Source organism: Gobio gobio (assembly GCF_949357685.1).
Source record: "Gobio gobio genome assembly, chromosome: 4".
NCBI classification, from domain to species: Eukaryota; Metazoa; Chordata; class Actinopteri; order Cypriniformes; family Gobionidae; genus Gobio; species Gobio gobio.
In genome coordinates this window covers 23,949,258-23,974,497 of record NC_137100.1, presented here as the reverse complement: position 1 = coordinate 23,974,497, position 25,240 = coordinate 23,949,258, and the positions used below count along the sequence as shown (strand labels likewise).

Below are 25,240 nucleotides of genomic sequence, written 5' to 3'. Positions count from 1 at the left end.
AACCTAGAACGCAAACAAAATGGCGGCACCCATTGTTTAAATATATAATGGATTTTTTAAATAACGTGGATCTTTCATGGATTTTCAACTACATATTTCAGTAAGAGACATAATTTATGTTATATTAAGCCATACAAGTCTCAACACCATGGGATCCCTTTAATATAACTGTGATTGTGTTCGTCTGAAAGAAGAGTCATATACACACCTAGGATGGCTTGAGGGTGACTAAATCATGGAATAAATTCATTTTTGGGTGAACTAACCCAAATTTAAACGGTGCAGACCATTTCCTCTATTTCTACATTTACATTACCTTTGCCGTGATCTAATGCTCAAAGTATTTTTTTTTACTAATAACACTATTAAAATGTAATCTTAAATAACTACACATTTTTTTAAGATGCCATTTAAAACAATCTTAGTTTTCAGTCATTTATTTACTTTGACAAAATAGCCTAGAATTTTAAGATCCAGCATTGTGGCTACATTTTGCATTGGGAAGCTGTATTAACATGCTCTTTAGAAAATTTAAAAAAAAAATTGAATTGTCTTTAAGATGTCCTAATGAGACGCACTATGCAAAAGTACTAATAAAACATCAGATCAATCACCTTCCCCTCAGTGACAGTCATCACATACCAGACTGTTGAAGGAAGACAAGCGGGCGCCACAAAACCAGCCCACTCGGTAGTCGGAGAGCAGCCAGCATGAGTTTCCTTTATTTATCATTCGTTTAGTAAATAGGGGCCTTTATCCGTGCAGATACAGAGTGGCGTAATTCACATTTCAACACTGTAAAATCAGAAACCAAGACTGTCTGTTCTCTGAGAAGATAATCTAGGCCAAACTGTAATTAAATTATATATGGATGTGCTCAATTACACAAGATATGCTCAGATTTCAGGGCAAGTGATGCCTAACTGTAAAATACTGTTGCTATGGTGATTCAGTATCCACAGACAGCAATGCTTAATTCACAATAAAAGGTCATTTTTTTATTACTGGGGAAGCCTCACCTGAGCAAAGAGGTAAGACATAACATAGTCATCCAGGACAGGACTCTCAGATCCCTTAGTCACTCCATAGCGGTACGCCCGAGACGCTCCACAACTGTACCAGCCGGGAAAATAGTACCTGACAGGAAATATCGCAGTCACTAAACTGCAGGCTACAAAATATTGAGACAGAAAGGACAAAAGACCAAATAATATAAACCAGGTTAATTAAGTGAAAGATGGAGCTCAGTGAATTACCTAATTCTGAATAACAAACTATCATTGGCTGCTTCGTCTAAATGGAGAACATGATTGGGTGATAACCAGACCCCTTCATCTTCTCTGTACAGTCCAAACAGGCTGCAGAAGACTGGTGTAACTCCTGTGAGAAACAGATGAACATAAAGAACAGGCACTAGTGAGACGAGAGACAGACACAACATCAGCCCTATGGCCCAAGAACAACACGTAAAAAAACAAAGAATGGAGAAACCATAAATGCTTTAAAACACTTTTTCACACTAAAACATCCAGTGTAAAGTAAGAAATGCCTGCACATATAAACCAGGGATTGGATCATCAACAATAGCCCAACAGCCAACTAGTCAATTTGTGAGGTTAACTAGTTAGTTAGTAGAACAGAATGGTCCTTATCTACACTATCAGTCAAGTGTAAATAATTAAGTTTTTAGTTTTAAAAGAAAATAATTTGATTACAAATAGTAATATTGTGAAATATTATTACAATTAAAAATAACTGTTTTCTATTTGAATATACGCTGAATTTTCAGCACCATTACTCAAGTGTCACATGATCCTTCAGAATAGAATCCTGAAAAAAACTGATAAATGTTTTTTTTTAGCACCAAATCAGCAAATTAGAAGCATTTCTTAATGACATTTTAAAATAACATTTCACAATATCAATGTATATAACACTGACCAAATAAATACAGCCTTGGTGATCAGATTTTTTATATTATAGTGTGTATTTAATATATATACTATTCTGCAATCTTACTGGTAACAAAGATTTGCTGAGGCTTGTTATAAATGTAATAATTTAAGTGGTAAGTGTACTTCACACCTAAACATGCACATGCATTTATTAGTTGATGTCTTCTTCAGTGCATAAAAAAGACAAGGTCTTTCTATACAGTTTTGCAGAATGAATGACAATCAATCACCGATGAATTTACTAGCCCGTTTACATTATTTTAATATCAGCACTATGCTTAGCAGTTGAAAAGTGTGACATCTTACAATACCATCGCATGTCTGTCACCAATGCCCTGTTGGGGGACGAGCTGATGGCTCCGGGGATGATGTTTATCTTTTTTTAACCGTAAACACAGGTGGACTGACAGGATCTTTTATTATATAAGCCATCAATACTGCACCTGATTTTAATGTGAGAATCCCCAACATGCCTCCAATAAAGGTTTTTGTAATAATCTCAGTACAATAATTATATCTCCTTAATAGGAATAAAAAAGATTTATCAATAATAAATCTGTGTACTTGGGCAAGAAGAAAACAATGTTAGGCTGGTAAACCCTTTTTTTAAGGGAAATCACTTTAACACAGTGTCCTAAACAGGAGCAACGTGACAAGTTTTCAGTCACAGTCCTAGTTTTGTTCACAGTGAAAGCGAAAATGTTGCGTGACAGTATAATTTTTGTTTAATACACAGCATAGAGCATCCCAGTTTTTGATAAATTAAACTTCACAGTGGTGGGGCTAATCAGTGCAACAAAACAAATTTAAACACCAAGCAACCAATAAAATCATGTTGTGGGACGTTTGTCACAGTCTCCATGGAAGGGATTTATCGCAATGCATCTGGAAGGAACACGGTGTAACATATTATTCTTTATCAGAACATATTCATATCTACTTTATAAATTCTAAATACATTTTTAGCTTCTTTTCTATAATCACATGATGGGCATAACTGACCGCACTCCTTGGCAGCATCGACGATGAGCTGTTCGGTCACGTACTCTCCCGGTGGGTAACAGAGAGGGGTGCAGTTAGTAGAGCTGCTGTGGTAGAGGTGGATCTTGAGAACGGTGGGCTGCTTTGAACAGAGTTCCTCATGGTGGACGTCACCGTTCTGGTAACGTGGTTCACAGACAGCTGTCTCCATGTCCATCACAGAGACACATGTGATGAGAGATAAAACAGCAACATTCACCTGGTGGAGGAAATGGAGAAAGTGTACATTATCTACTTGCTGCTGTAGTTTTACTGTGTTGGCAGTGTTACACAATGTTTGGTGATGGGGATGCACAATATTATCGGTACGACATCGGAAACGGCCGATATATACGCTTAAAATATAAAAATTGGCATCGGCCGATATGAAAACAATGCCGATTTGTCTGTCGATATGATAACGTGTTGATATGCGCCTGCAATAACTCACGTGCGTAAGGAGTGCTATGGCGCTAAGATCATGTGAGCAGTGTGGTCATTCTTGAAGTGAACTTGTATGTCAGCAAGCAAAAACAAGCAAATACATTGCATGTATGTAGTGTTAATTTCGTCAGACGAGACGAGACTAAATATGTTCGTTAACGACCTTTTTTTCCATGACGAAGACGAGACTGCACCAATGTCCAAAAACACTGACTAAGACTAAATTAACATGCATTATTGTTGACGAAAAAGGACGAGACTAAAATGTTTTGCATAAAATAAAAACTAAGATAAAATCTCTCTTCATTTTCGTCTACAATTGTCTCTACTTTTTCATCATGAGATGAATATTCAGCTGTTCAAAATATTCAGAAAGAGTTCCCGCTGTTGCTCGAGTAGGTTACAGGTCTCTCATACTCCTCCTGTCATCTCGGGGGGCACGCGTGGTCACGTGGTTCCCGGAGCGCTCAACACTTCTAGCGCTGTGTCTGTGTATGTGAATGGCTTAAGCCGCGCAAGTTACACAACAGCTTCACTATACAGGTGTTTGCAGCAATTTTTGGTAAACCGTACAGCATAGTGTGCGTCAGCCACATTTACAGTATCATTTTATTAGGGAGAGTGGTAGAGATGCAACATTGTTAACATTAATATTAATGTTTTTCTTGTATTTAACTCTCAGGTATTCCTTACTAATTAAGTCACACTTATACTCATTGGTGGTCAAATGTGACCATACACCTTAACTATTTTAAAAATAAATAGCCTATATTTTAATTCAATAATATTTATTGAATATTTTGAGGAGATCTTTTGGTACTAAATACTATTTGTGCAATACTTATGGTCCATTAATGACCACTTAAAATATTTTTCTTCTAATATTTTTATTATTTATATTACAATTAGTGTGTTAATTAAGGTTAAAATAGAGAATTCCACTGCAAAGAGGTAAATTAGAGCCATTTTGTGGCTGGAAAAATACAAAAATTCACTTGTAATGCCATTACCCACTGGGTGCCTGTATGGCTCTTTAATAATACACATGTAGTCTAGTTGCTCAAAAAAGTATTGCAGATCATAACTGCTTACTTATTTGTGAAATTTTGAAATGTTAATAATAGTGAATAGTAAAGAATGCAAGCAAATATAATATAACCCCAAAAAAGTGTAAAAAACGTATTGCTCCTTATATGTACAGTAGGCTATATACATATGAATTCATACTGAATCAAGATCGAAATCAATATTTGTGCCCATCATCTCATGAGCTAATGTTGATTTTAGGCATCTATGCTGTAAATCAACCAGTTAGCTATGGTGTTGTTGCACATTATGCAGGTTATATATATTTTATGTAACTTATTTTGCCACAAAATATATTGAGTTTTCCTTTGACTAAAGCTAGACTAAAATGACTAGACTTTTGGTCGTCTAAAACTTGACTAAGATACCTTGAGTTGTCTTTTGACTAAAACTAGACTAAAATGACAAGACTTTTAGTCGACTAAAACTTGACTAACAAAAAAAGATATGTGAATGACTAAATATGACTAAAACTAACAAGGACATTTGGCACAAGACTAAGACTAAGACTAAATTAAAAATAGGTGACAAAATTAACACTACATGTATGGTGATTTATATTGACAGTTTTTAAATGCTGCCTTGAATTTGTGAATGCGCGTACGTGACCGTCAACAGTGACTCCCCACTCTCTAGCGCGTGCAGGCGCAGGCGCAGCCTCCACAGCAGCACAAGCCTCCTCCAGGTCCTAGTGCCTGCTGGTAGAATGTTATATACATTTAGTGGGGGCGCTGTTATAGTAATAAAATGAAAAGTAGAATACACCAATAACTTGAAGTTACTTCTTTCTCTGAATAAATAAAGCAGTAATGTCAAATCACAAGCATGACACTTGTAAATCAAATAATTTTATATACAGTTTATTAATCTGTAATAACATTTTATGAAATGGATGATGAAAAATAATCCAAGGAGCTCTAAAATAATTTTAGAATTTTTTATTTTAAGCTAAAGACAGAATCAACTGATGTCATGCCACCCCCACTTCATGTGCACAAAAATAAAATCCAAAAATAAAATATTTAGGTTACAACTGCATCTGTCTGGGGTAAAAAATTACTGACTTTATTATTGTTATTTTCAGAGCTTTTAATATACGCATTATAAAAATAACTTAACATTTATTTATCTTTAACAAGTATACTTTTAGTAAGGAGATCTCAGAAATGTGAAACCAAAATGAAAAAAAAAAAATACTAAGATGAGACGCACTTTTCTGGACACATGCTTCGAATGTTTAAACTTCCCATTCACATATGTGAATAAAGGCCTAAATTTAATCTTGCATCTTATATAAAGAGTGTGTCTCTTCACAAAATTTGGACTAAACCCCTCGATTCATATGGATTAGTTTTACAAACTCTTTGCGTAGCTGTCAATGGAGAGGACAGAACTGGCAGAGATTTTATTAAAAATATCTTAATTTGTGTTTCCAAAGATGAACAAAAGTCTTACGGGTTTGGAACAACACAAGGGTGAGTAAATGATGAAGAATTAAAATTTTGGGGTGAACTAACCGTTTAAACTGACAGGACCTAAAATGCAAATGATAAACATTTGCTCTATGATGGTTAAACTTTGTGATTAATCCGAATGCAGCCCTACTACACAATATCACATGATGAGAGTAAGGAGAGATGACTGACGACAGTGAAGCATTTGGTGATCCTGAGCGTCATTGACAAATATCTTTTCTTGTAAAATGTGCACTTGTGCAGTCATTATAGTTGCTCCACATAGTACGCGTAACGTGAATTTGAAGTAGCAGTGTATAATATATCAGCAACCGATATTCGGCAATAACTGTATTATTGTTGATGTTGATAGAGGAATTAATGATAATTTTAACCAGTAACTTGCTAGCCATGGTATTCTAGCTTGTAAAAACTTTTCTTTTTTCTTTATGACCTAATCATTTTCATGTGTTCAGCATGTAAGCTTGACCTGAGTCCTGACGCTTTGTAAGGTTATCTTGTCAAAGATACCACATCTGTATATGACCAGGGGGTCAGGTTTATGTGGACATGCCAAGCGCCAGATAGAAATCTCTGGCCCCTCCACTCTTTTTGAACACATAAATGTGTCCTGTGTGAACGACCACTTACATCAAATAAAAGGGTTTTCACATTCTTTCATGTGAACAAAAAAATAAACAATCATAAATCAAGAAATAAAACTTTTATTTTTTTCAGCAACTTAAAAAGCAGAAGTTTAGAGTTAGTCAGAATTCCTAAATACATGCTAATTTCAGACTCTAACAACATGATTTTGAATCAAGTAAAGGGTTTTGAATTCTTTAGCTGCTCCAGGTAATAGGTGTAAAACACAAAGGTAATTATACACAACAATATATAGATTATTAGATATCAATAACACCCCAGAAATTCCATATCAGATCATCTCAAATATGCCTTAACAACAGTATCTGTCACTTGGGTATTACTCACGGATTAGAGAATGGATCCGATCCGCTTCTGTCTGCTGTACGCATCTAACCATCTGACAGTCATAGAAGATGTTGTATATATGGCCAAAACACAGAATGTGTGAACGTAGCTGCAGAAGAATCAGGTGAATTCTACCAACAACGCTCTTTTACCTGTCTGTATATGAAGAGTACAACTCTGTACTACCAACCACTGTGTGAACTGTACACATTAACAAGCGTACACAGTTTACTTATATAGCCTATTGCTATGCCCTTCCCTGCGTCATGATTTTTATTTCACTTCACTTCACTTTTGAGTGATTCTCTGTATTTTTTTGAGATGCATGGCGATACACATCTCAGTTTATTTCTACTCGTTTTCTATTTGCTTCTAACTTTACTGGCCAGAGGAACACAACACACATTCACTCATCAGATCGTGGTAATTATATTAGTCTACATTTGATAACCCCATTACTACAGTCACTTTACAGTTACTTCTATAATAAAAATACACTTACTTGTGCCATATACAGAATTTTAGAAGTAACCCTCTCGAGTCGGCGGTTGCGCCGGCGCGATCGGCTCACTTTTTTTTCTTATCAGTGCCAAAGAGATTCAAATAACTGACGTTTTTTATCATTCAGGCAAGTGTTCTACATCATTATAATCTGTTAAGTTTCTATTTCTTTGTGTACAGTCACAATAAAAACAAATTGTGCTTTTTGCAAAATAAAGAAAACAAACTTGATGCGAAGATGATAGTCTTCAGAAAATGACCTCTAGCTTAGTGAATACTTGTCTCACAAACATGAGACATATGTCTAAAGAAACGCTGAAATGTCAGGTTTTAAACAATGTAAACCAAATCAAAAACAAATATTCTGTGTTTATGTAATCTGGTTGAAAGCAGAGAGATGTTAGTCGTTCCTGAGTGGCTCATTATACACTAATGCGACAACGCCCACGGAGCGCGCATTCTATTGAGATTCAAATACTGAGGCTCCGGAGTCGACGCCCACACACACATCATCTCAAACAAACACATAAAGTACTGTATTCCTACTACAACTACATCGTTTTGAGACTCGTTTAATAATACTGGAATAATTCTCCATGAAAAGCTGTTCATTTCTGAAAGCAACAGATTCCACCGCTGTGTGTAAGTAGGCTAAGTTTACTCTGTAAGCATCTGTGAATATTAAATGCAAAAACCTGCGCGAGGAAACACTGAAGCTTTCTTTGTTTAAATTAGCTCAAAATTACTGTGAGATGTAAGTAATTACCTTGACAAACTATACATGATTTAAAAAGATCTAAGACTCAAGCTTCATTTTTTACCTCTGTTTTATTCTCAGTCATATATTGACCGTAATTTGTTAATATGTGTCAGGAGTTATGAATATGAAAACCGCGTCGGTACCTTTGATTGTAATATGAGCGTCAGCTGATCTCATTCATAAAAAAAACTCCTCTATTCTCGTCATGAAGACTCACGACAAAACAACATCCCTCAAGGCTTTTAGTTCAAAAGTGTGAAGATGAGGAGAAATATTGATAGATTCTCATATGTCTGTGTCAAATTTCTATACAGAGAAGTGTTATTATTTCAATCTGTTGTGTTTTCAGTTCATACTGGCAGCCGGAGGGCGCTCCGTGCACATGTAGTCCATATATAGCACGCATGAAGAAGATACCATGTGACATTCTCTCTGACATAAACAGCTTCCAGAAATCGCTATAACATGCAGATAGACACATTTGAAGATAATAAACACACAATTGTGACAATATATGGCTTATCTGTGTTATTTAAATGTTGGGTGTTTTCATAATAGATTATATTTATAATGCAATGCTATTCAAGCTTTTATAATTATGCAGAATATTGTCTGATTTTTTTATCCAAAGCCAAATGAGATCACATAAGGTTATTTTAAACATTTGACTTGTTGTGATATAAAGTAAGTTTGGAGTTTTAATCTCGTTAATTGCTGTGTTTTAATAAATTGGTTTAAATAAATCATAATTGTTGTGGCAGATAATATAGATTGTTAATAGATTGTGAATTATTCGTGCAGCCCTAGTCAAAATTACATGAAATTAAAAATGTAATTCTTTTAATTTCATGATAAAATTGACAATGCTAACACTGAGACTTGTTTCATATTAAAAGTAACAAAGCTTATACTGATTATTAATGTAGATGGAAGGTACGCTACAAATAATGTTTAGTGAAGTTTTATTCACGCAACCACTGAAAACAGCACAGACTAAAAGATTGATTCTTGGGATTTGTAATGGTTCATCAAAACGAATCATTAACTAGGGGGTGGGATTATTTTGGAGTCTCACGATTGGATTCAAATCGATTCCTGGGGTTACGTTTCAATTAATAATCAATTTTCGATTTTGAATCGGATTTCAATTCGATATATGCATAGATTTTATTTTAGCTTTGATTCTAAACTTTGAATTTTATTTTATTAATTTGAACTAACATTAAATATAAAGAATAATATAATTTAATTTAAAGGTTTAGTTCAACCAAAAATGAAGGAAACGTGCAGTGATGTGCCAGTGCCTGTGTGGAAAGATTGATCGAGCATGTCTACTACTGGATCCTTCACATAAACAACTGATCTAAAACAGGGGATCACAACCTTTTGCCCTTGAAACCTTTTTTATGTGCCCTAAAGTGATTGATATTAAAATACAACTCATAGGTGTAATTAAACTTTAATTCAAGTTTGGTTGATCAATCTCATGTTGTTTTACTTCATCAGTCAATTTATAATATCTAATAAATATTTTATATTAGAATAGATTATTCATATAAATTACATTTCTTTTGAAGGATGTTAGTAATATTAGTTATATTTGTTTTGCCATGTCTGCTTATTGCAGTTTTGAGGGGCTTGTTTTGCTTTATTGTGACATCTGGCAACCCTTCACCTGAGCTTTAATGAAGAGATGGAAGAGTTCAGAAGAGAGTAAAAGAGTGCCAACTGGTCTGGGGTTATAAAGCAGTTTAAATTATACACACCTTGTAACTGCGTTATTTTACTCTAGCACGGTGGAGACTGAGACATCACTTCCACTGTGCATTTTGCATCAACGTGATTGGTTTATGAGAACGTCAAGCTGAGAGATGCATCGAATCCAAGGAAGTGATTATCAGCGGGTTCTGAACAGTGGCTGATCGTTTGAAGTGATACACGCTGTTGCATTCTCAATATTTAGTGATGTGTTCATTCCCTTTTACAAGCAAGTATTGTTCGTTATAACATTGAACGTGCTTCTACTGCCAGCTACTATAGTGCCAGCTACTAAAAATGATTTAAAGGTGATGTATGTAAGGTAGGGCTGTAACGATTTGACCAAAAATAAAAATCTTGATTAATTGAACATTGTACCTTAATGAACAATTATTTTGCTTTCTTTTTTTTTACCCTCATAGTTCACTGATAAGGTTTGTACAGTAAATATGTTCTACTATTAAAGGTGGGATATTTTTTTCTAATGAAAGAGCATTCCTTAGTGATTTTAAAATACTTGAAGGAAACGGTTCACTTTAAGCAGTTATTGTCTATGGGGCAGATTTCTGTTTGTTGTACATCAAATAAATTAGCACAGTAGGCCTACATTACATTTATTTGAAAACATTAATGAAAGAGTGATTGTGTGTGTGAATTGGTCATACCGTCTCTATTAATTATGAAGCTGTGGTTTGTACTTATTTCAAAGGTATTCAATTATAAGCTATAACGGTTGAGTTCCTAAGCTACTTTAGTGATAAATCACAGGGCAGCGTTGACAATGAGTTTCTGCGCTCCTCTCTGCGCGCGATCTTCACGTGATGTGCGAGCTACTGTCTACTGAGTGTTCGTGTGTCACAATATATCAGGCATTAGTTCAACATAATACACATCTGATGGTCTAAAATCACTTCAATGTTCAAACTGGCAGGCCTTAAAACACATACAAATGACAAAGCTTTGTGAGGACGAAAGTGAAAGTGATCTGGCGCGCGTTGTCAGAGACACGACACGGCTCGGAAAAAAGCTCATGAGCACTGAACGGAGAAGTTTTCCATAACGCTGTTCTTGAATAGTGCACAATCGCTTTAATGTTCATACTGGCAAGCCTTTAAACTCATTTAAAGCTACACTATGTAACTTTTCCGTCCACTAGAGGTCGCCTGTTCAAAACAAAGGCGTAGTTTGATGACGCCACGTTTGAGCGCAGAATCTCGGGACATGTGGTCTTCACCTCACAGCCGGTGGGAAACAGTCAGGATAGGACTCGGGCAGAAATCATGTTCATGGATGCGATTATTAACATTACTGTAGAGAAGCAGAGCAGGACCGAGTGTTGTGGAGCTGAGCAAGGCCGCAGGAGCGATTGAAGAGTGGGACTGTTATTATGGCATAGTCGCTGTCGGGACTTTTATTATGACACGGTTGCCGGCGGCACTTCCTCTTCTCCAGTGCTGAGCGTGAGGTAACGCAGCTCTGTTTATCGTATTAGATATATCTGAGTGTGTTGAAAAGGAAGTTATGACGTTCGCTCGGCGGCTGCTATGACACTTGTTCACAATGCAGTGAGAGTAAAGTGTTTCACTGAATAAAACCGGAGACCGAGGGTGACGCAGATATGACGCAATCGACAGGCGACTCCCTCACACACATAACTCACATGTCCCGGCTCCTTGGTTAAAATAGCAATTTTCTCACGATTTACAAATAGTTGAAAACATTTGGGATATTCTAAGTACTCAACTGAACAAAATTTATAACACTGGCCTAGTGATTTCTGGATGTTTTACTGCAAAAATCCTACATAGTTCACCTTTAAATGACAAACTTCATGAGGAAGCAAGTGAAAGTGATCTCGGGGCTTGCGCGCGCCGTCTGTGTGTATCAGCGCATATAAGAACGGTGATTAACTTGCGTGTATAAACTGTGTAAAACATGCAATTACCATAGTAATTCTGAGCATCTATAAACAAAGATAACTGCTCCTGAGTTCTGCATCTTTCTGTGTGCCTGCAAACTGCACTTGATGTGCCTGACGGGGCAGAGTCACGTGAAAACCGAAATAACCGACATGAGAAAATTACGTCGGTTAGAGGTTCTAGATTTCGGTTTCGATACGTTTTCGTAATCGTAAACGTCCAGCCCTAATGTAAGGTGCTGTATGTAATTTTTTGACTGTACTAAAGCATAAAAATACCATAATATGTTTGTAGATATTTAGGAAACAGATAGTTATTCAACTCAAATGTACGTTCTTTGTCGGAATGTGTTTGTTTTGGTCTGTGATTCCGCCCGCTGTCAATTTACCCAATAGTATTTTGACACCCTGGGCTGCCAGTTGGCAGAAAACACCGCTTACAAGCTAGGGATGGGCGATATTTTATCGTTTGCGATATACCGGTAAAAATTCTCCCCACGATAAGAATTTGTCTTCCCGCGATAATAACGATAAAGCCTAGTTGATGGCTCGATCCATCCGCACAGTGCCACCGCTGGCCGTTATTACTTTATAATGGCCGCGGTGGCTGCGTTCATCACTTTGTATAGCTGAACGGGGGTTGGAGAGAGAATTTTCTTGTGGTGCCCCCCGCAGCACTCGGTGCCCTAAGCGCTGAATCCGCATCACACGTGCAGAGCGAAAACAGCGAAAGCTGCGGAAGAGTTCATAGCTAAACGAGGGGCTACCTGAGGGCCATCTGAACCTGTACATACAGATGTATTTTCACTCGCTGAGCACTTGGACTGAGCGCTTAAGAGATTCGCTCTCTCTCAATCGATCGGTAAAGCATACTATTTCAGTTCATCTCAATGAATATGCAGTGTATTTGACGCACATTAAACACTAGTGTGAGGCGCGCGACTGAGAGCGCTCAGTGTTTCACACTAGAGCTGCAACTAACGATTATTTTTTCGATTAGTCGACTAATCTAACGATTATTTTTCCAGATTAATCTTATTATTCTTTTTTACTGATTATTGTATTTCAAAGAGGGTAGTGAATTTGTATATTATTTTAACATGAAATCAATGAATGATGACAATATTAATTGTATTTCAGGAAGGGTAGTGTACATAGCATGCCATTTTATAATGAAATATATGAACACAAGAAGCTTTTTAAACATAATATATAATGATACTATTCATCATAAAATGTATACAGAGTAGGCCTAATTAGGAAAAGTTGTTTACTATAGTAGTTGAGTATGATTTACTTATTGATGTGTGTCAATAGTAAACGAAAATGCACTTGTATTTATCTGCAAAAGGTTCACATTCAGGAGCTTTCAGCATAGTGTTAATGTATAACTAGTCGTCTATTTTGAAGATACATGTGCATAAACAACGACTAAAGCTGCCAGAAGTTTTTGCCCAAACTTCAAAGACACATTTAAATGATTAAAGCTAGAGGCATATCTTAACTTTAATGTTACTTTAATCATGTAAACTACCTATATACAGCAAGTTATTATGCATATGTGTTTGGGACAGAGGGGAACCGGGTCGCATTTACAGCAGAAATATGCAGCCCATAATAAATAAAAGCACGAGACGTACTGGGGTCGGAGAAGAACCCCGGAAAATGTGACCGTCTGTTGCAATACACGCGCCACGGTTCAGCTGCGCGAGAGAACACTGGCAGCAGGGTTGCCAGGTTTACACAACAAAATCCACCCATTCGTTACTCAAAACTAGCCCAAAACAAGCCCAATCGCGTTTCCGGGAGGTTCTCTGGTAAACATCGCGTTCGGGGGGTTAAATATGTGCGTTTTTTTGCTTCAACCCGCGGACATGAGACACAGCCCGCGGCAACAGTGTAGAAGTAGCCCAATTCCGCGGAAAAAAGCGGACTTGGCAACACTGACTGCAGTGTGAAAGCTCCCGCTCTCCACACACACACACAGCTCCTGCTCTGCCACCGCGCGCAGTGTGAAACCGGCGTTACAGAGCGAATAAAGCACAGTTTTACTCTGCTTCTGTTTAAAGTACTCCCACACTTTTGAATGTCGCGGTCTGGCTTTATATGATAAATGATCATTTTCACTATGCCCGGGAGCAGAAGCTGCCATTATTCTAGATCTTCTGTTCCATTCTAGAACGTAAATAATGTGCCGCCGACGCGTCGACGCATTTCACGCACGTCGTTGCAGCCCTATTTCACACACACTCAAAGAGAGAGCGAGAGAGTCTTATACCACACAGAATTGACGTGCTACATGTAAACAATATCCTTTGTTGTATTTTCCTGTAAAATAATGGCGTTTATTTGGAATTATTCAGCCTTTCATGAACAGGAAGAAACGAATGCACAAACGGGAACCTCATTGGCTGGCGTGCACTTATTACTGTGCCTGTTTTGATTTCAGCAAATCAGTTTGAATGAGCGCTGACAACGTGATTAATATTCATGAACCCAGAAGCTCATTAATATTTAGTGCAGTTTATTTTTATTAGTTGAAGAATTCGTGGTATTATTATCTTATCAACTCAAATAACTGAAGTTCTATCATTAAATCATTATTTGTAGCTTTTTTGTAATCTGAAGACATTTTTGGGATAATTACTTTAGCTGTTTCTGCTATTTTTACCACTGTTTGCACCATGAGTGTATGAATAAATACAGAATCGGTTTACATTTAAAGCTTGTCATTGATTTGAATTCTTATTGTTTGTATTGTGTGATGTTTTTCAGCAAAGTTGCACTATTTAAACATTACCTGCACTTTTACAGAAGACAATTATATCTGCAACTTTTCCATTTCTGAAAAGGCTGGTGTGGAATTTTACATAAAAAAAATAAATGTATATATATTATGTATTATAGGAGCCGATTTGATGACAGGTACGTTTTACTTAAGATCATTGTTTGTTTTTCTGAGTCTGCATGCAGAATGCATGCAGCTCTCACTTGTATCCAAAAACATGGGGAATGATACTACATTTATCGTCATCGCAATAAATACTAGAAAATATCGGGATACATTTTTAAGTCCATATCGCCCATCCCTATTACAAACAGGCTTACTTGACTTAAAAAGCCTCAGCACCCATCTCAAAATCTCTATGAACAGGGGCATATTAAAACGCGTATAAATCAACTGATAAACTTACAGTGTGTAAGTCTCCTCGTCGCCTTCCATTGTCAATTGTGCTCGTTCCTGTTGCGTGTCCTCAATCTGGCAACCTGCATGAGCGTCAAGTCTGGGAGGACGAGGCGGGGAAAACAACTCTCTCCAATATTTTGAATTTGGACTGCAATATCGATTTCAACCGCTGGTTGTCAATATTACATACTGCACCTTTAAGGCTATTTTCTACTACTTTTGATATTGATATAGTAAGGTTCATTCATAATGCTTCCCCCGTTGCTAGCCTGTGGATCTCTAAACTGTCTCCTTTGATCCAACAACATCAAGTTATTAATAAACCTTTAGAAAATTGTGAATTTTGTGAATTTTTTTGAAATGGTAGAAGATAGAATCGCTATTCACAAAGTAGTTCTTACTATCTTTTGTCTTCAGAATCAAATCCATCAGCTTTTGAGAAGTGTTTACAAGGCTGATGACTTTAGATAGCATTAATACTGCCATTAAGAATTCTAAAAAGAAAAAAAATTCTGCAATACCATATGAAGTACAGCATAAAAGGATAGCAATAATAGCAAAACTGGGACTGTCATCATTGCTGCTGTTTGCTATGGCAACACACACAAAAAAAAAAACAGGACACAAAGGCCATCAGAAGATTATGAAATTTGCTCAAAGAAAAAGTAATGTCTTGACTTTGCTTTTACAGTAAGAGCCTACTGTTTTACAATAAGGCCTTTAGAAAGCTTGTGATCAACATCACAGAAAGACATTGACTTTAACCTGCACTGAGATTATTGGATTGTGCTATTGCACTACATGTTTATTTATTAAAGGGTTAGTTCACCCAAAAATGAAAATTCTGTCATTAATTACTTACCCTCATGTCGTTCGACACCCGTAAGATTCAGCAGTTTGGATCGCCAAATTTCAGCAGTTTGGCGGTTTGACACGCGATCCGAATCATTATTCGACTCACTGATTCATAACGCTTCGAAGCTTAATTATGCCGTGTTTTGAAATCGTCATCACTATACAAGTCACTATTTAGGGTTTTTTTGCGCACAAAAACTATTCTCGTCACTCCATAAAGTTATTGTAGAACCACTGTAGTGAGATGGACTTTGTAACGACTTCTTTGGTACCTTTTAAGGGTCTTGAGAGTGTACCGTGCATTGTGCCAATGGAGGCCTTTCAGAGCCATCAGATTTCAACTAAAATATCTTCATTTGTGTTCTGAAGATGAACAGAGGTCTTACGGGTGTCGAATGACATGAGGGTAAGTAATTAATGACAGAATTTTCATTTTTGGGTGAACTAACCCTTTAATAACTGACTCATATTGTTTGCACTGTTGCAAGCATTCAGATTCCCCTCGTGCCCTTTCTATATTTAGGAATTCTCTATGGGATGCAGGCGCTGCAACAACTCATTCGTACTGGGAAGGTTGAAGAAAAATAAGCGGGCTTTATGACGTCTCTTTCAATGAATCTTTCATTAAGAGCCTTCAGTAATGATTCAATAAACGTCATCTTTCAAACAAAAGCATCAATGCAAAGCCTGCATACACTGTGACAGATTCATGAGTCAGTAATGTCAGACTGAACCCTGATCACCCAATACCTGTCATTGATGGGTAAACATGGATGGTAATGTGTTGGAAAAGTTCCGAAAGACTCACAGTATGGTTTCAAATAAAGCTCTTTGTGGATGTTTGATTCAACCTTTTTTGTATCTTAGGTTTTGAATTAAATCAAGAGACATCTCACATACTGTAAACAGCACAACTAAACCTGACAGACTGAAAAGCCCATGCATGCACATTCACAAAACTCATGAAATAAGCTAAATTAACTTCAACTCTAACATTGAATGGAAGATGTAGAGAACAGAAACTCTCTGAAGGAGCAAAGGCCTTAACAGGATGATTTTCTGCAGCAAAAGACAGAAGTGACTGAACTCGACTTCCTGCGGGGGAGATTTTTTTTTTTAAACATCACCTTCAAGCACGGGTGCGGGCCATTTCTGCTGCCTAACCGCAACACGTGCTTTATTCCTAACATGACTATTTTGCAATGCGAAAACTATTATATGGTCAAGATGAAAGGCAAGATTTGAGCTGAGAGATGTTCATAAGAGTTCCTTTGAAATAAACATCGCACACATGTGGGCGTTTCTTCAACTACAGGCACTTATGTGTCACTGGGTTCTTTTCCTAAAACTTAAGTCCATTTTGAACAATGGAGGTCTCATTAAAACGGCCTTGAACACTTTTTTTTACCATGCCTTCATCATGTGTTTTTGCTACCTTCAAGAATCTTAATTTATGAAAATCTATAATAAAAATAAACCAATTTTTTGATTTTGGGATATTTTGCTTCCATAGCATGTCTTCTTTCAGACTAGTGGCTAGAAAACATTTAAAAAAAGTCTTCACTTCAGTAGCACTTACATGCATCTAACCTAACAGTTTTATTTCTATCTAAATTCTGAAAGTTTTTACAAAGATTAGATTGTTAATATATAATTTGTGTGGTTTATATACCAATTTATTTCTAAAATCATGGCAAATTTTGTTCTGGCCGTTGACAGCATTTTCTGATTTGATATTTTCTGAGTGATAAAAAGAGCCTGGCTTAACCTGGCTTTATCTAATGTTCAGATTTATGTTCTGAAAATATATGTAAATTAGTGCATATTTAATTAGACTAAAATGTGGCTGTGACACATTTTTACCCTAATACAGTTTTATCAAACATCAGTGTAGGCTACTTGTTTATCAAGGAGACACCAATGTTTCTAAAGAGCTTTAGATGATATGAAACGTACTGTCTGTTGTAAACCAAGAAGAATCAAGATAAATATCATGTTAATACTTTACAATAAAGTCCTGATAGTTAAACTTAGTTAATCAGCAACAACTAACAAGCTATACATTTGTTACCGTTTGTATTAATCTTAGTTTATATCAATTATTAGTTGATAAGAAAAAATGCAACTGTTCATGGTTAGATGTTATCTCATCATGTCCATAAAAGAATATTAACAGATACATATTTTCAAGAATGTAGCAAATGTTGAAATTGTCATTAACTAAGAGTAATTCATGTTTTTTTTTTCATTGTTAGTTCGTGTTAACAAAATGTAGTTAAACAATATTAACAAGTGAAACCTTATTGTAAATCACTGAACAGAACATTTTGATTTTGCGTAACTTTCAATCAAGGTACGTTACAATTGTGCACAACTATGTGAATACAATTGTGCACAAATATGTGAAAACATTAGTTAATAGACTGTTTTTAACCCTTAAAGGGGCAAGCATAAATAAATTTGATGGAAAAATGATTCATTGCTATTTTTGTATGTATCTAGACTAAAATGACACAGTTCATAAATTTTTTCCAAAATATGACCTTTATTTTCAAAGTTACAGTCTGTATCTCCCAGGATACATTGCCCATTTAGGGTTACATTGTAACATGTATTCTTTTTTTATTATAGTTCATATGAAAACTTTTAAAACATTGAATGAACAATTATTTAGCTAAATTTTTTCATGTTATCCATGCAACATTAGAAAAATTGGAAAAAACTGAACTTTTTCTCCCAAGATGCCTATGCAGGGTATACGTGTGTGTGTGTGTGTGTGTGTGTGTGTGTGTGTGTGTGCGCGTATGTGCGTGTGTGTGTGCGCGTGTGTGTGTGTGTGTGTGTGAAATAAAGTATTGGGAAGGGGGGTTCCTTCCCTCTTCCCTCCACTCATTTACTAACATTTAGGCCTCATAACATAAGAATATCTGTGAGTGATCAGCCCTGTTAAATACCCTTATATGGGCAATGTATCCCCCAGGATACAGACATTCAATGGCTGATAATCAAAGTTGTGAGACGATTATTTTAAAAATATGCACAAGAACATGTAAAACTATCCTTAAAAAACTATTTTCTAAAACAAAATCACTCTAAAATATCATAATTGTGAAAATATAAAAACACTTACCTCATGGCCAGTGTCTTTTTCCACGTATGCTGCCATTTTGGATTTTGATACAAATGTTTGGAATGTTGGCATAAAGTCACATGACCCTGATTACATGACCCATCCTCCCATTAGTGTTTCTCATCAACTGCAACCACATAATGCCCATCCCCCCATGGCCCTTCCCCCTACAGCCTGTTAAATGTCTGTATCCTCCAAGATACAGAAACTCTTTAAGGGTTAAGATACATACATGCTAGCTATTGAATTAGCCTTAGTAAGACAAAAACAACGGTACACTTCTTACTTTTTTTATGTTTTGTTTGAAAAGGTCATTTCCGAAACAGAATGTCATTACAACCAAAACATAATTATGAAGTGATGAAAAGTTAAATAAACAGGTGAGAGTGTGAAAAATGAGTTTAAGATATTTGTGTTCTAGAAGTACCCGTAGTTGAAGAAACACCTGTATGTATATGAATTATGCATGAATAGAGGTGTAATGAGCGCAGCTGAGATTTTCGGTTACAGACTCACGTTACTCAGTTCATTTATCAACACTCAGAGTCGACAGTGTGCCAAACTGGCTGTACAGTTACGTTACACAAAAATATGAATTATACATGACAACATGTATTGTATTGAATCCAATCTACACCATTAACATAAGGTCTAACAGGGTGCAATACACAAGACATAGTGTTTTAAAGCGCGCAAAAAAAACTATTTCTGTAAAGAGAAATACTTACTTGTTTGTTTGGGGTTGGTGAGCTAGCGACACTGCTAGCCAACTCGCGAGACGATCACCGCACTAGAAACTTCAAATATCCGAGCGAAAGTCTTTCAATCCATTCTGCTTCTTTTACTCCAAATGTTTTTGTCGCTCAGCGTCACTTACGTGAGGATAGACCATCCCGTTAGTTGTCGTAACATTTGACTTCTTGTAGCACAGCTCGCTAAGATGTTTAGGGTCAAGTTTAGACGGCTAATGTTAGCATGTGCTGCTGCTGCTTCCCTTATTTACAAAACATGACCACAGCTTCGCACTAAGCATGCGGTCTCAACCCAATAGGACTACAAATGACGACGATACATGTTCTTAAATAAAGCCACCTGATGAAAATGTCATGGGCGCGACATGTCTTAAGATCACCAGTGGTGTGACAGATAGCGCGCATGCTAACTCACCCGACATGACAGTCAAGACAATCAACAGGCCATGCTTTAACAAACCACATCTGCTTGTCTTTAAACGACTGCTGTTTTGCCTATCCTTTCTGACCAGTGAAGACGAGTTTTAATTTCCAACACGCAGTCTATGCTCCCGTGCTGTCTCGCGCCCTGTGTAACTGCAGTTGACACGCTTACTCAGCGGGAAGTGTCTCTAGTGTGCTGCCCACCTAGACAGCATAGGTTCATTAGCTTATATTTCCCCAAAATCTGCCTATGTCGGCCAGAAATTCTTAAAGTTTTAAACACTACCCATGTGTAACAGAAGAGTGATTCACTGACCCTGTGCTGTATCACCTTCATCAGATTACAATCAATTATTAACTAGACCCTCCCAGCACTGATCCTTCAGATTATTCGTGCATTTTATATTTGGTCATTTTGAAATGTATATTTTTGGTTGAGCGACTTGGTTAAATAATAGCAAGGAAGTGATAGTTAGCATGGTTAACGTCCTTCACAGACTCTCTTTGTTTGACCTTTTAGTTTGGTTTTAGGTGAAAGCAAAGTATGTTTGCTATACACATGCTCTACTGCTTATTCAAACTAACTTTTTGAGTTTTTCCCCACCTTTTCAATTCATCAATATGTCAAACAAATCCATTTACCCAAACACCAAACAGTGTGATGAATCAACAGTAGATTTAGTCCCAGACTAAAATGCATGTTTGAGCGGTCTTAACTGAAAGCAACTTCATTGTTTTGTCACACTAGTAATGTTTTTTTTTTCTAAGGCACATTTATAAAGTTTCCTTAATGTCCCAATTTAATAAAGGCCTAGTCCTCTAAGCCCTCTCTGTGAAACCAGCGGCCCGTACTATGATGGTAGTTGAACAATCTCAGGGTTACAAGATTAGTTTCGAGATGACATGTGTCTCTTTGCTTATAGGTGATTGGTCCAATTTTTGTTTGAGATCTCTACCTGGAACATAACCTGCCCTGGAACAGGTTAGCCGTGGAGCGTAAGTTACTATAGCGATGAACACTGCTAAAAGCTGAGCCACTTTCATGGTGCCTAAAACCCCAGGGTTTGGATCAAATTGAACTGAAACATACCTGGCTAGCCACCTAAACCGGCTTCATGGTACAGGCCCGACCTATAATTTCTCTAAACAAGTTGTTAGATATGATCAGTGAAATGATCATTGAGAGTCTAAGCAGAAGCACAACAACAGCGACTTAGCCTATAAAAAGTATTTTAGCTATTCACATTTTAGGATTGATTATACGTAAATATCATTATTATTGTTTATTTATTTACAGTGCATCCGGAAAGTATCACAGGCACAGCGCTTCACTTTTTCCACATTTTGTTGTGTTACAGCCTTTTCCAAAATGGATTAAATTAATTATTTTTCTCAAAATTCTACAAACAACACAGAAGTTTGTTTGAAATCTAAATAACATGTAAAAAAAAAAATAACATGTACATAAGTATTCACAGTCTTTGCTCAATACTTTGTTGAAGCACCTTTGGCAACAATTACAGCCTCAAGTCTTTTTGAGTATGATGATGATTGCCTGACACACCTATTTTTGGGCAGTTTCTCCCATTCTTCTTCTTCTGGACCTCTCAAGCTCCATCAGGTTGGATGGGGAGCGTTGGTACACAGCCATTTTCAGATCTCTCCAGAGATGTTCAATCGAGTTCAATTCTGGGCTCTTGCTGGGCCACTCAAGGACATTTCACAAAAAGTTGATAGTTTTATATGATAGAACATAATAGCCTACTGTTCGTCAAAAGGCATAATTTCTTTTGGTTTATTTTTTTTTTATTTTTTTTGACAATGCAATGACATTTTAACAGTTTACTCCCTTGCCTTCAGAATTGCCTTAATTCTTCATGGTTTAGAATTAAACAAGGTGCTGGAAACATTTCTTAGAGATTTTGGTCCAAGTTGACATTATAGCATCACGCATTTGCTACAGATCCATGATGCAAATCTCCCGTTTTACCACATCCCAATGGTGATCTATTGGATTGAGATCTGGTGACTGTGGAGGCCATTTGAGTATAGTGAACTCATTGTTATGTTCAAGAAATCCATTTAAGATGATTTGAGCTTTGTGATATGGCATATTATCCAGCTGGAAGTAGCCATCAGAATATGGGTACACTGTGGTCCTAAAGGGATGGACGTGTTCAACAACAAAATCAAGTAGGCTGTGGTGTTTAAACTATGCTTAATTGCTCCTATTGGGCCCAAAGTGTGTCAAGAAAATATTCTCACATCATTACAACACCACCAACAGCATGAACCCTGATTACAAGACAGGATGGATTCATACTTTCATGTTGTTTATGCTAAATTCTGACCCCACCATCTTAATGTCAGAGCAGAATTCAAAACTCATCAGACCAGTTAACGTTTGTCCAATCTTCTATTGTACAGTTTTGCCAATGTGAATTGTATTCTCAGTTTCCTTAGCTGACAGGAGTGGCACTGGTGTGTCTTCTGCTGTTGTAGCTCATCTGCTTCAAGGTTTGATGTGTTGTACATTAAGAGGTTCTCTTCTGCAGACCTCAGTTCTAACTAGTTTGAGTTACTGTTTCCTTTCTATCAGCTTAAACCAGTCTGGCCTTTCTCCTCCGACCTCTGGAATCAACAAGGCCCACAGAACCTGAAAAGTCAGAAAGGTAGGTGTGAAAGAGCCCTTAGTAAGAATTTAACTCCCAAGGTAGACTAAACTTTTGTTTGTTACTTTGGCATTGCCCACTTCTGAAGTATTTGTTTCCCTCCTAAGTTGTACTCTTTATTCAGTACTCTTAAGTCAGTTGGGCCGCTTGCATGCGGATGGGTATCCGCGCATCATAAACCCAATCATGAGCAGCACAGACTGGGGAGAAGCCTACCTGAGCCAGGATCTGTTTCTTCAAAAAATCATAGTCATCCAGGTGAGATGGGGGAAGGGAGAAATAAACTTGTTGTGGTTCCCCGGTGAGAAGGGGGGCAAATTTTTTTATCCATTCTGATTTTTTTCCCAGCCCTCTCTCCTTGCGACCACCTCAAAAGTGTGCAAAAAAACTTCTGGGTCATCCTGTTCAGTCATCTTTGGAAGTGTGATGGGTTGCACTGGGGGTCTGACATTGGCCAAAAGGGTCCTGATGTAGTCTGCATGAAGACACACCATTTCCTCTGCCACCTGGTTTTGTCCTGCCACCAGCCGTTCTGATAACTGTTGTTGACGCACTGACACTTCAGCAAGATAACGGATTACATCCCCTACACTAGGGAGAGAAGCGGCCTCACTCGGATCCTTGTGCCTGGTGTCTCCTGCCCGCATTCTCCAGCAATGTCATGCTTGACTACAGGAAGAGAGGAGAACAGACATGAAATACAATGAAGTGTCGGCCCAGAGGCCGTCTTTATTCTTCCAAACAGTGCAAAATTAGGTGCAATCAAACTCAGTCTCTGTGTTTTGGTGCCGGTGAAGTGTTCTGTAGTGTGAAGTGTAGTTCCTCCTTGCCCCGCGAAGAGAGGGAAGTTTAGCCAATTTAGCTGGGTAATCCACACACTTGGGGAAAGTCAATCTCTCTAGGCAAAGAAAAGAGAGGTTAGCCACACACCTGGTGAGAGTCCAAACTGCTCTTCTCTGTTCTTCTTGGCTGGAGCTTATATCTCCCTCTGAGTGATTGCCTCATGGCCATCAGCTTGGACCGCCAGGTGTTGCCAAGATTAACATGGGTGACGAGTAGGGAGTCAGCACTATCTTGTCACAACATTATATATATATATATATATATATATATATATATATATATATATATATATATATATATATATATATATATATATATATATATATATATATATATATATATATATATATATATATATATATATATATATATATATATATATATATATATATATATATATATATATATATATATATATATATATATATATATATATATATATAATATTGGCAGCAAAAGGGGAACCAACACCACAATGGTCATATTGTTATGCCTGATCGGTATAGATATATACTCTGAAAAAAATTAAGAGACTCTTCATTTTTTCCAGAGCTGTATATACCGATAAGGTATAACATTATGACCATTGTGTTGGTTCCCCTTTGCTGCCAAAACAGCCCTGGCCCGTTGAGGCATGGACTCCACTAGATCCCTTAACCTGTTAGCCTGCACCCCCGCTTTTGAAAAAATACTAAGAAATGGCATAATCAGACTATAACCGTTACAGTTAAAGGGTTAGTTCACCCAAAAATGAAAATTCTGTCATTAATTACTCACCCTCATGTCGTTCGACACCCGTAAGACCTCCGTTCATATTCGGAACACAAATGAAGATATTTTAGTTGAAAGCTGATGGCTGAGAAAGGCTTCAGATAGGCCTCCATTGGCATTCAGTACATTTATACTCCCAAGACCCATAAAAGGCACTTAAAACGTTGTTACAAAGTCCATCTCACCACAGTGGCTCTATAATAATTTTACGATGCGACGACAATAGTTTTTGTGCGCAAAAAAAAATCAAAATAACACCTTTATCCAACTTGTTATTGTCTTCCGTGTATGCCTCCACGACGCATGCGCGAGAATATTACGTAGCGCCAGCGTTCGGGAATCCATGAAATGCACACTTAAGCCCCATTTTGAGAACTACGCCGAGACCTAAAGCACGATCAATGTAGAATCCAACAGCTTAGACACGCGCTTCTTCCTCTGTTTTAAAACAAATCGCTTCTGGGTCATGTGTCCGAACGCCTGATCTGCGTCATATTCTCGCGCATGCGTCGTGGAGGCACACAAGGAAGACAAGAACAAGTTGGATAAAGGTGTTATTTTGATTTTTTTGCGCACAAAAACTATTGTCGTCCCATCGTAAAATTATTGTAGTGTCACTGTGGTGAGATGGACTTTGGTAACGACGTTTTAAGTGCCTTTTATGCGTCTTGGGAGTGTAAATGTACTGAATGCCAATGGAGGCCTGTGTGAAGCCTTT

The 25,240-nt window shown here is 37.1% G+C and overlaps 1 protein-coding gene across 1 annotated transcript in view; it reads right to left on the bottom strand.

The window, feature by feature from the left end:
* The window catches only part of jak2b (Janus kinase 2b), a 56,896-nt gene extending 36,299 nt beyond the window's left edge, over positions 1-20,597 (bottom strand). Inside the window, exons 1-4 of the mRNA XM_079814797.1 lie at positions 19,790-20,597; positions 2,958-3,195; positions 1,257-1,380; positions 1,020-1,137 (exon numbers count right to left, since the gene is read on the bottom strand). Coding sequence (XP_079670923.1) covers positions 1,020-1,137; positions 1,257-1,380; positions 2,958-3,153 — 438 coding nt within the window. The 5' untranslated portion in view covers positions 3,154-3,195; positions 19,790-20,597. The remainder of the gene's footprint in view (positions 1-1,019; positions 1,138-1,256; positions 1,381-2,957; positions 3,196-19,789) is intronic.
* Between the last annotated feature and the right edge of the window lie 4,643 nt (positions 20,598-25,240).